Source organism: Geotrypetes seraphini, chromosome 6, assembly GCF_902459505.1.
Source record: "Geotrypetes seraphini chromosome 6, aGeoSer1.1, whole genome shotgun sequence".
Taxonomy (NCBI): domain Eukaryota; kingdom Metazoa; phylum Chordata; class Amphibia; order Gymnophiona; family Dermophiidae; genus Geotrypetes; species Geotrypetes seraphini.
The window spans coordinates 54,781,828-54,794,851 of record NC_047089.1 but is presented as its reverse complement, the minus strand read 5'-3'; the positions used below and the strand labels follow the sequence as shown (position 1 = coordinate 54,794,851).

The 13,024-nt window shown below is 40.8% G+C and overlaps 1 protein-coding gene across 6 annotated transcripts in view; it reads left to right on the top strand.

Moving 5' to 3' along the window:
• Window positions 1-10,091: 10,091 nt before the first annotated feature.
• The window catches only part of SPART (spartin), a 62,811-nt gene continuing 59,878 nt past the window's right edge, over window positions 10,092-13,024 (top strand). Inside the window, exon 1 of one of the 6 annotated variants that reach the window (XM_033949471.1) lies at window positions 10,092-10,236. Coding sequence is in view for 2 of the 6 variants with exons in the window: in XM_033949472.1 (XP_033805363.1) it covers window positions 10,616-10,628 (13 nt within the window). In the remaining 4 variants the exon portion in view is untranslated. The other 5 variants (XM_033949468.1, XM_033949467.1, XM_033949469.1 and 2 more) reach the window with 5 other exon arrangements.

The following is a 13,024-nucleotide window of genomic DNA, read 5'->3' as shown; positions in this document are numbered from 1 at the left end:
CAAGAAAAAGCAACAGGAGGAACAGAAATTGGAGCCGGGGCAGGAATCTAAGGGTGCTCTGGCCCCTGCCTGATGGTCAGATTGACTCAGGACTGATGACTATGATATTAGGCAGATGACTGAAATTAAGAAGATGATAAGCTCTTTATTTGAATAGTTTGAATGAAGTATTGAATGTGATTGGATATGGTTGTGGAGGGGGAGAGTGAGAGGGGTGAATGTTGAGAGGGAGGGGGAGAAGCTTGTAGATTGATAGGTTATGTTGAGGTGGGTGAGAGAATCACACGAAGTCCTGGAGGAGAGGAGGGAAGGGGAAGTGGAGAAGGAGGGGGTGGGAAGGGAAAGTGGATGGGATGGGGAAGGGGAGGGGAGGGATTGGGGAGTTAAGGAGGCCTGGGGGAAAAAAATTACAAGATCTATAAGGATAGGGAAGTTAAAGAGAATAAAATGAAAAGGTTATTGAAAGAATGAATGGAAGTAAGATAAGACTGGGATGTCTAAATGTGAATGGACTTAATATACCTTGAAAACACCAATTGGTTTTAAAGGAGATGAAAAGGTTGAATTATGATATCTGTTATGTACAAGAAACACATTTACAAAAAATGGGAGAAAGGATGATACATTTTAAAGATTACCTGGTGAGAATTTGGGCTTCTAATAAGAAGGAGAAAAAGAAAGCAGAGGTGGGGATATTATTTTAAAAAAAATTGAAAGTCTTGACAAAGGCTGAATGGAAGGATGATGAAGGGAGATGGATTATTTGGGTAGGAGAATTGAATGGGGAAAAGGTAACTTTGGTGAATTTATATGCTCCTAATATCAACCAGGGGAATTTTTTTTGAAGAACTTTTGAATATAATTTTGAAAAATCAAGAAGGATTATTATTGGTGGGAGGGGATTTTAATTTGTTTTTGGATCCTCACTGGGATTCTACGAGTAATAAAGGTGATAGAACTAAAAAAGATAGGAAACAACTAAAAAATTTTTTAGAAGTATTAAATATATTAGATGGATGGCAGACGTTACACACATTAGGAAGAGATTATACTTATTATTCTTCCCCACATAAAGGGCTCCTTTTACAAAGGTGTGCTAGCGTTTTTAGCGCACACACTGGATTAGCATGCGCTAGCCGAAAAATTACCGCCTGCTTAAAAGGAGGCGGTAGCGGCTAGCACGTGCGGCAATGTAGCGCACGCTATTCCGCGCGTTAAGGCCCTAACGCACCTTTGTAAAAGGAGCCCAAAGTTTATTCCCAAATTGATATGATCTGCTTGGATAAAATCTTGGGAGGTAAATTAATAGATGCTAGAACAGAGGAAACTAGTTGGGCAGATCATGCCCCAATATGGGTGGACTTAATATGGGGATACTCTAAAATTGGGATACGTTATTGGAAATTAAATGATAATCTATTAAAAGACCCTAAGGTAGTCCAGAAGATAGAACAGTCTATCAGAAATTTTTTGGACAATCATAGTATTGATCATTATTCACCGATTATGATGTGGGAATCCTTAAAAACTGTTTTAAGGGGAGAGTTAGGGCTCCTTTTATGAAGGCGCATTAGCGATTTAACATGTGTAATAGCGCGCACTAAACTGCTCAACGCGCTAGCCGCTACCACCTCCTCTTGAGCAGGCGGTAGTTTTTCGGCTAGCGCTGGGGTGGCGCGTGATTAAAAGTTGCACATGCTAAAGCCACTAACGCGGCATCGTAAAAGGACCCCTTAATTTCTATAGCCTCTCACAAGAAAAGACCCGAGGGAGGAAAAAAAAACAATGAGAAATTGATGGGATTAGTAATACAACATAAGAAGGGAGTGGGGGGGGGGGGGGGGGGGGGGGGGGAGAGGGGGTACAGCTTAGGATTCAAATAAAAGAAATTCATATGGTTTTGGGAAAAATGGAAGATGAAGCTATTCAATTTAACCTAAACCGCCTTAGACTTAAACATTATGGGGCTCATAATCAAAAGAGAAAAACGTCCAAAAACCGGCCTAAGTCAGCACTTGGACGAACATTTCTCAAAAATGTCCAAGCACCGATAATAAAACCGAGTTTTGGACGTATTTCTAAACGACCTAGGCCTTCATAGTGCCGCTCAATGTCCAAAGCTAAATGGGGCATTTCGGGAAGCTTGTCGAGGGTGGGAGTTGGGCGGGACGTGGGCCGGCTTAGACTTAGTCGTTCAGCATGTATAACCGAAAGTTTAACAACAGAGCCTAGACGGAACTTGAACATTCTGACTTAGACCATGTAAAATATGGTCTAAGTCACAAAAACCCACCTAAAGTCACCAGATAAGCACTGAGAATACATAACACAGACCCCCACACACTACCCCAGTGATCATCAACCCTCCCACCCCCATAAAAATTTTATTCACAACTTTAAATTTCAGCCTCCAGACCATCATCACCTGGCCGCCTGGAATAGGAAAGCCTAGTCGTCCAATCCAGAGGCAGCATAAATCATCTTGGGGGTGGGTTAAGGACTCATAGAGAATAGGACCCATGCCCATAAGCCCCTGTAATCACTGCATTGATACTGAAACATGTGCACTGCCCTATACACCCCCAAAACCCTTTTTTACTGGTGAATAAGTGGCTCCTGCAGCCATAAGGGCTATTGGGGTGGTAGATAAGTGGGTCTAGGGAATTCTGGAGGTGGTTTGGGGGGGCTCACCGTCGCCTATAAGGGAGCTGTAGTGAGGAAAAGCCATGGCACCCTTTTTGTGAAGTTCACAGCAGTGCCCTGTAAGGTACCCCATTATTTAGGTGGCATGTCTGGGTGTACAGTCCATCACTTTGCAGACCCCTCCCACGTCCAACAGGGCTTGTTCTAGGTGTTTTGGACTTGGATGGAAGGTTGGACGGAAATGTGGTATAAAGATAGACGATTTAGTGGCTTGGATGATCAGATCAGCAGGACGTATAATTAGACAATTTTCGAAAGTAAAAAAAAGTTGGATGTATCTTTCGAAAATGTGTCTTAGGCTCTTTTTAACTTTGGACGACTTGCAAGATGGACGTAAACGGACTTAGACGTCCCTTTCGATTATGCCCCTCTATGAATCTGGGAATCGGGCAGGGAAATTACTGGCACATTGTATTAAGGTACAACATATGCAAGGTAAAATTATGAGTATACGATCTAAACATGGAGATGTCCTGATAAAAGAGAAGGATATTTATGATAAGTTTGTGGAATTTTATAAGAAATTATATACATCAGAATATCAAAGAAAGAAGCCTTCTTTGACACAGTATTTGTCCCAACGAGAACTATAGAAGTTGCAAGAACTAGAGACTCAAGGATTGGATGAGGATATAACAGAGGAGTAATACACCGCATTAAGTTAGGTAAATCTCCAGGAATGGATGGATTTACGGGACTGTTTTATAAAAAGTTTATATCTTTTCTAACCCCTCTTTTGGCAAGATTGTTTAATAATCTAAAGGATAGGGAACAATTGCATATTTTATGAGATTAGCAGGGATTTCAATTCTACCTAAAGCAGGAAAAGATAATACTGTGCTAGTTAAAGACCTATTTCCTTATTGGGAATAGACACAAAGATCATGGCTAGAGTTCTTGCTGATAGATTGTTACCATACATACCAACACTTATTCACCCGGACCAAGTGAGTTTTATTAGTGGGAGACAGGCGGCTGATGGAATTAGGAAGATGCTAGATTTGGTTTGGAGGGCTAGAAGGGAGGGAACAGAATGGGTGGCAGTCTCAGTCGATGCTGAAAAAGCATTCGACCAAGTTGAATGGAAATTTATGGAAGCAGTGTTGGGATATATGGGCTTTGGGAAAAGGTTCATGGATTGGATATTTACATTATATAATAGTCCAATAGCATGTATTAAAATAAATGGGCTCTACTCCACTACATTTGAACTTCAGAGAAGGACAAGGCAGGGGTGCCTGTTATCCCCCTTGATTTTTGCATTAATTATTGAACCTCTGGCACAGAGAATTAGACAATCCCAACAGATAAAAGGGTTGAGAGTGGCGGGTGAAGAACAAAAATTGTCCTTGTTTGCTGATGATATATTGGCTATTGTTGAGACTTCGGAGTCATCCTTGACTGCTCTTAAGGATATTATGGGTGAATATGGTCAGCTGTCAGGATTTAAAGCTAATCTATCTAAGACGGAAGTGATGAATATATGGAGAGGTTAAGGAGCTACAGAGATTAGTACCTTTGAGATGGGTAAAGAGAACTATTCGCTATTTAGGAATAATTTTGGGTGCAGATTAGACACTTTTATTTCAGCAGGACTATATTCCATTAGTATTGGATATTCAAAAAGACTTAGAAAGATGGGATAAGATGTTCATCTCATGGTTAGGATGTATGGAAGTAGTACAGATGATGATTCTTTCTAGGATTTTGTATTTATTTCAAGTACTACCAATAGAAATCCCAAAATTGTACTTCAAAAAAATGGAATAGTATGATAATGAGATTTATTTGGAGAGGAAAGTGCCCAAGGGTTGGAAGATATGCAATGTTTAAGTCTAAGGCGGAGGGAGGATTAGGTTTACCTTCTTTGCAGAATTATTATAAAGCTGCTCAGTTGAAAGCAATAGTTGAATGACATTCATATCCACTTAAATTATGGGTAAGGGCAGAACAAGATATGTTGGAAGGGATAGAGGGTATTAGGGATTAAAATATTTACCATGGATGGGAGAAAAATAATTAATGTATATAAGTAATCCTTTTAGTAGATGCTCTTTGGGAATATGGAACAGTGCAGGGAAAAAAAACTTTTTGGAAAAGAAAAAAGTATTTCTTTTTCTCCCATGTTGTATGTGCAAGATTCTATACCAGGTAGGAAGGGGGAATTTTTAAGAAGTGGGAGGTAAAAGGTTTGAGGTGTTTTGGTCGATTTATTGAGGAAGGGGAGGTTAAGGCCTTTGCAGACCTTCAGGATCAATATGAATTGGAAGCGAGAGATCTTTTTCCCTATTTACAGGTAAAAAATTATATTATGACATGTAAGGGGAAGGGTAAAGAAGTTTTAAATAAATCTGAATTTGAAAAGGGGTTAGGGAATCCAGTTGTAAAAGGGTATATTTCTTGGTTATATAAAATTATACATAACAAGAAAATGAAAACATCATATATGAAAGTATGGGAAAAAGATTTGGGGAAGGAATGGTCAACTGATGAGTGGGGAGTAATTGTATCGCATCTTTTCCATATAGCTAGAGCAGCTACATTGGTGGAAAATGCTATTAAACTTTTAGTATGATGGTATATTACTCTGGTTCTAATTCGTAAATGTACTAAGGAGAAAAATGCTGCTTGTTGGAAAGGATGTGGCGAAAGAGGTACATTCTATCATATGTGGTGGGATTGTCAAAAGATCCAGAAATATTGGGAACAGGTATTTTATCTATAAGCATAATTTTACTTCTGTTTTATCTTTATTGTAAACCGGCTAGATACCCGTTGATGGTCAGTATATTAAAAAACCAATAAACTTGAAACTTGAATCCAGATTCCTCTCACTATGAGTACTGCATTTTTAGCTGCTCGATTAATATTGGCTCAGCAATGGTGTACTTCAAATATACCTACAATAAGAGATATAAGAGATCATTTAAGAATAGTATGTGAAAAATAAAGACTATCGGCCCTTTTAACAAATCATTGGGCGGTTTGAAGATGTATGGGAGAAATATATTGAATTGGAAAAAGAGGATTTTTTGAAAGATTTTTGAAATATTTAAATTGTATATTATTCTATCCCTAATGAAACGAGAGTCCAGGCCAGCTGAGGGTGGAGAGAGAGGGTAGGGAGTGGAATTGTTTTAATTGTGTGTATGATAAGGCGAGTTATCTTACTAATTTATTAAAGTTATGAACCATGCTAAAAGATATCTATGTCTTATATTGAGATTATTGTATTATATTTTTTTTGTTAAAATTATTAAAATAAAGAATTTTTTTAAAAAAAGGATAAAGCAAGAGAAAGCAAGAATTCTTCTGGTTTGACCGAAGCTATCAATAAGTGCAGTTTTCATCTGAAAATAGGAATCTAATCTAATCTAATCTACAATTTGTGAGCCTCTCTATGCCTAAATAGGTTCAAGATGACGTACAATTCGAGAGTTAGGCAAGCAGATAAAAGAAAATGAGAAAGGGGACATAAAGCAGGAGGAGGAGAGGGAGGGGTGAAGAATCCTCTACGGGGAAGCATGGAGGAGATATTTTCAGAAGAGGAAGAAATGAGGAAGAAATCTTTGTGTTCGAACAAGCTACCGATTGGCAATGGAATATATTGTCTCAAAGAGAACCTGAAGAACAGTGATGACTCCTTTCAAATCCAGAATGAGTCAAAAGGTTCTTCTTTTCTTTGGGACTACAATAGATGGACTATCAGCCTTGACCCTGCTCTTAAAGGGGAACAGACCCAATTTGAAGGGACAACACAAGGATAACACAAATGTTATCCTTCACTTGAGATTCAGCCAACAGGTATCTGAGATGGTACATGCAAACTCAAGAGGATAACCATTTTGAATCACATTCAAAGACCTACTAATCCGAAGTTATAAAGGTCCACTTCTGAAGTTATAGGTGCATCACTGTGGAGAGGATCCACTACCGTTCATTGGCAAAACCTTTGTGATAGTGGACAGAGATGAAGAGGTGGCACTGCTCTCCAATCTCATAGCCCCATGAAGAGAATATCTGTTATGTATGGTGTCAGTGGCATACCTAGCATATGTGACACCCGGGGCCCATCATTTTTTGGCACCCCCCCATCTATACGAAAAACATGATTTTTAGTGACAATCCACACGTCATACATGAGTACCTAGGAAAAGGCAGCATCTTACATATGCAGTGAGCAGTACAACATCAATACACCCATTGTAAAACTAAACAAGCCAGACCAATACAGATCAGTCTTACACTGTCAATCCTAACAGAAAACCATGTCTTTCGAACACACAGAACACAGAAAATACCTTCGCCTAGTATGGAATATGTCATCACAAACTAACCCCTCCCCCTTTCACAAAACTGTAGTGTGGATTTTAGCCACGGTGGTAACAGTTCTGACACTCATAGAATTCTGAGCATCAAAGCTGCTACCACCATGGCTGGCGCTAAAAAACGCTCCACAGTTTTGTAAAAGGGGGGAAAAAATAGAAATACATAGACGAAGGTTAAATTGAACCAGCAAGAAGCTGGACTCTGCATACAATGCAACACCACAGAAACAGTGACACATGTCTCCTAAAGCAATACATAAATAGAAATTTTTTTTCTATCTTTGTCTTCTCTGGTTTCTGCTTTCCTCATCTTCTTGTTACTCTCTTCCTTCCATCCACTGTCTGCCGTCTCTCTGCCCCTATATGGCATCTTCTCTCCTTCAATGCCCCTTCCAGAAACTGTATGCCTCCCCCTTTCATCTCTCCTTTCACCCCCATTGGTCTGGCATCTCTCTCCTCTCCTTCCCTCTCCCACACCTCTCTTCTGCAATCCCTTTCTTCCCTCATTTTCCTTTTCAATTTATTTTCTGCATCCATCTAGATTACGTTCTTACTACCCTCTCATCAATTTCCTTTTTTACTGTCTACCTACAGCTCACCACCTCTTTCCCTCACCCCCTCCAGTATTTCCCTAACTCAATCCTTTTGCCCCCATCATGTGCCCTCCTTTTATTTATCCCCTCCTTCCATCTGCCCTCTTCTCTCTCCCCACTTTCATCATCTGCCCCTTCTCTCTCTTTCCCCCACTTCCATCATCTGCCCCTTCTCTCTTCCCCCCTCCTTCCATCATCTGCCCTCTTCTCTCTCCCCAGTTCCATCATCTGCCCCTTCTCCCCACTTCCATCATCTGCCCCTTCTCTCTCTTTCCCCCCACTTCCATCAGCATCTGCCCCCTTTCGCTCCCTACAACCCAATTCCATGCAGTATCATTCCCCCTTATGTCTCTTTCCCTGCAATTCCTTCAGCATCTGCCCCTTTCTCTCCCTCCACCAAGCATCCATACCATCCTGACCCCCTTTGTCACCCTTCAGCATGATTCATATCACCCTGACCCCCCTTTGTCACCCTTCAGCATGATTCCATATCACCCTGATCCTCCTTTGTCACCCTTCACCATATTTCCATAGCACCCTGACCCCCTTTTGTCACCCTTTACCATGTTTCCATAGCACCCTGACCCCCCCTTTGTCACCCTCCACATCCTTTCATTCCACCCTGACCTCCTTTCTTTCTCTGTCCCAAAGATCCCGCGATGACTGCTTCTGCTCCAATGGAAGAGGTAAGTGAAGTCGGAGGAGGCTGGGCCGGCAGACGCAGTTAGTTGCAGCAAGATCCTGCGATGACTGCGGCTGCCGGTCCCCCCCCCCCCACATCACTTACCTCTTCCCAGTCATCGCGGGACCTTCTTCACTTCAGCGCGACTGCCGACTCTGCTCTAAGAAGGGCAGCCGCGCTGAAGTGCAGTTTGAAGCAGCGTGGAAGGTTCCGGATCTGGCCGGCTGTGCACCCCCTTGGAGCGTGCACCCGGGGCGGACCTCCCCTCCCCCCCCCCATACGCCACTGTATGGTGTGGAAAAACAAGAATCCTTCACAGACAGCCAGAAACATCCCCAATCCATGGCATGAGATCAGGAATGGAACCCATTTTTCAGAAAGCACTGGGGTCTTAGATGCAGAATCAGCTGACCAATTATGCAACTACAATCAGCAATGGGCCACTACCGCCAAGTTTACTTAGACCACATGCAAATCAAATTATAAATGACACCAGCTCCTGAAGGGTTTATCTCTGACGAAACTGAGAGCTGCTGAATCTAGTGTACCACTGAGCTACATAACATTCAAATATCACTGCATGGATCCCAAGGTTCAAAGATCTACTGTTTAAGTAGTAGTTCTACATTCCTTTATTGAGCATCTAACTGATTTGCTTAGCCATGCCAACTTTCTGTCTCCAAACACATCCCCAATGTTAAGAAATACATTTTATTTTTTAGCATGTGGATAAAGAAAAATGCTTTGTAAGGTAGACAGGGAAGGGAGGGAGATCTCAGACAGGGTGGGGAGAAAGGAAAGAGTTGCAAGACAATAGGATCTGTGGGGCTCAGGGCAACTGCCTCAATCCCCCACCACCTAATCGCAGACACTCACACACTCACACACACATATACATGGGCTTACTGTATGGATGTTTTGTTGTTATTCCTTCTTTCTCTCTCTCTTTTTTTTTTTTTTTTTAATTGCCCTGTATTTCTTAATTAAAAACAAACAAACAAGTTGGTGTGACCTTTTGCTGCAGGTGACAAGCAAAGCCTGAGCATCACTGCTAATAACTGATTTATTTATTAATACATATAAGTTTTTATATACCACCTACATATTAATTAAACAGTTTGTGTCGCAAAATGCCCCCAGCTTTGAACTATTCTAATGCCTGGTGTTTTTTTAATATCTTAAAATCAATTAAACCTGTATATAAAACAATCCTATATGAACCTGCTTTTCTTTACACAGAATAAACAGTTTATTATTCAAACACCTTACTCTCTCGCCTCCAAACTGTACATCAAATTAGATAATTTTGTCCCCGTCCCCCGCAGGAACTCAATTTCTCCTTTCCGTCCCAGTGAGTTTTCTTGCTGTGGCTGTCCCTGCCCATTCATGTAACTTGTAAGCCATGCCTTTAACCGCACAAGCTTCCAACACTTATGATTTCAAAGTGTTTGAGGCTTGTGCAGATGAGGATGGAGCAGGGACAGGAAAATGAGTTCCGTAGGGACGGGGACAAAATTTGTCCCCTGTCATTCTCTACTTCAAATAGGCTGACACAGCAGTTCGAGAGCGCAGGAACAAAAATAAAGCCAAATTGAGGCTTGGAACACACTGAAAGAGAGGCTATTGATGCACCAGAATGAGGCGTGGAGAAAAAGAGGAGAGAGGAGAGGAGAGAGAGAGAGAGAGATGAGAGAGAGAGAGAGAGGAAGAGAGAGGAGAGAGAGAGGAGAGATGCCATTGGAGCACCAGAATGAGGCTTGGAATGCACAGAAAAACGGACAGATACCAGACTGGAGGTTGGAGCGATCATTGGTTGAATAATTGAATACCGCCCCACATAAAACCGCACGTACTGCAAAAAAAAATCTACAAACAAACTGCAACCCTAATAAGCTTCACTCAGCCAGCTTTCCCAAAAGTAGGCAATTTGGTAATATTGTACTGTACTTGATGATGTCCTATGTTATGCGCATACGCGGAAGAATACAGCACGCTTGTCATTATTGCTGGTCTTGAGATGGCGATTGCGGGGAAAAAAGAAGGCTGATGTGGGAAAATCTCTCCGGTAACGCCGCTGTATGTTCAGGCTAATTTGATATTCTTAATATTGGAAGCTCAGCAACGGAGTGCAGGTATTCGTGTGTAGTCACTTATGCTTATGAGCATTTCGGGACAGCGCGCGCTGCAGAAAAGTTGGTCAGGTCGGGGCCCGGTGTCTCTAGACGATTTTGTAAGCCCGTTATGAATCATGAGGCTGAGTTTAGTTGGTCATTTTTTGTCCGGGGAGTTTTAATGAAGTCATAGAAACCATGCGAGCAAAAAGTAAGTGATAGCTAAATAACTTCCAGCTATTGTACTGTATCTATTGTCTTATCTCTTACATACCCTAAATGTCGCAATTCTCTGTGAAAGTTTGCTAAGGGACAGGAGTCAATATATTTTTGGCCCAATATTCAAAGTGACATATCTGTATAGTAGCAGCTGCTAAACGTGTAAGACCCTTATTCAGTGTCCCTGAAAATTCTTGTAGATGCCCATCACTATACAAAACTGTAGGAGAATGGGATGCGCACAATCCATATACTGTAGTTTATGTGGTGTAATTTAGGCCAGAAAAAAAGCTGCCCTAAAATGGTTTTTGCAGTTTAAATGGCTAGCTTCTGTTAAAGAGCACTTTCTATCTATAGTCAGCCCAAGGGCAGTCGGTGTAACAGTACAGAATATAGACGCTGAATAGTATTTAAAGACTGCAATTTGACAAAAAGCTTGTCTCCTGATCTCAATATTGTAGGTGATAAATTTTGATTGGATTGACTTAATATATGCGTGATAATTCATGCCTGTGTTTTCCTTTCTTCATCATGTCACTGAAGAAGCAATGCAGATAATGGTGGTATTACATTCTTGCTGCAGATGTGTGCAGTGTTGTTGGTACCAAAGGAGGTTATTTTGTCAAAGAACCTGTATCTGTGCCATTTCCTTCTCATTGCCTGATGACACACCCCAACTGGCAAACACTCCAATTCCAAACAACCCTTCTCAGTTTGACACGATTTTAGACTAGAGAGAGAGAGTATATTTCAAGATATTCAGTATATAATACTCTTGGCATCAGCAGTTCAGATCTGCTGTGCAATCAGTTTCTTAATACGAGTCAGCATTGCTTTCCAGGCACTCTTTTTTCTCTTATAAAGATATGGGGCCCCCTTTTACTAAGCTGTGATTGGGCACTAATGCAGCTTAAAATGGCATACCGTGCAGGTCTGTGGAGTCAGAGTTGAAGCAATTTTGAATGGAGTTGGTTAGAACCGACTAAAATTGTACTGAATCCAGCTTCAAATAAAATCAGACATTTTATACTTGTGTGTATATATACCTTTGTCTGGATCTAAGTAGTGGTACATATAATTTAATTTACTAATACTTATAGATTCAAAACAAAATTGTTAATGCCTAATATTAGTAGAAGTCAGGTCTGGAGTCAGACAATAGAAAAATAGTGAGAGTCAAAGATTTGGTAGACAGACTCCATATAAGATTTGGTATAAATACTCTACATAAGAAGCATTCAGACATCCTGCAGTAAGTACCAAATGTGTGTCTGCTAACCACTCACTAAAAATCATTTTAAAATTTGAGGGGGCATATCTTGGGGCGGAGAGTGGGCATGCCTAGGCTAATTAGTGTAGAAATAACATGTGAGCCCTTGCGCCTACCAAATAGGTGGTGGGAACTGCCCAAGCAGTAATTATTTTAATGACTTGCAGTAATGGAAACTGTTAACATATGGCCGGGTGTTAACAGAAAAAGGCAATTTTTACGACTATGGTATAAATGCCCTTAGCACGTAGGAAAAACCTGCTCCAAGGTGCACTAAGGAGAGTGTGGTGTAGTGGTTAAAGCTATAGCCTCAGTACCCTGAGGTTGTGAGTTCAAACCCTGCACTGCTCCTTGTAACCTTTGGCAATTCACTTAATCTCCACTGCCCTAGGTACATTATAAAGATTGTGAGCCTAACAGGACTAGAGAGGAAAAATGCTTGAAGTATTTGCATGTAAACGCTTTGAGTGTGGTTGTAAAACTACAAAAGGTGTCCCAATCGCCTTTCCCTTTCCCCAAGGCTACTTTTTTACCACAACTTAGAAAAAGACCCCCTTTAGTAGGTGTGTTTTTCAGAGATGATCTGAGGAAGTTACAATCTGGTATTGTTTAAGGGGCATCACTAGCCCTTCTTAATATGGCAGTCTAGCCTCTGTACTGGAATGATAACTCTTCTGCGCTGCTTCTGACTTATTTATAATGCATCTATTCCTTTGAAGAGTCTTTTATTGTAAACAGCTTGCTTGCTGGTTTTTTTGTTTTCTTTTTCCTTAAATTCTTTCACTTTCTTCCAATTTCAGGACTTGTGCTTTCTAAATTATTTTCTTAGCTACTTTTTCACTTGTAACAGAAATATTTTAATTCAATACATATAGCCCCGGAGTTAGAGTTAGCATAGTCGCTCAGAAAATATAAATGTCTAGGCTGACTGGCTGTTCAAAAGAAAAGGGTATCTCATTGATCTCATCTGTATTAATTCTACATAGTTTCAGTAGTTCTTTAACAGAATATAGGGGATAACTACCATATATACGCAAATAAAAGTCGAGACCCCCATTCCCCCCCAAAAAAGAGGAAAAATGGTTGACTCAAATATAAGACGGGGCTTAATATTCAAG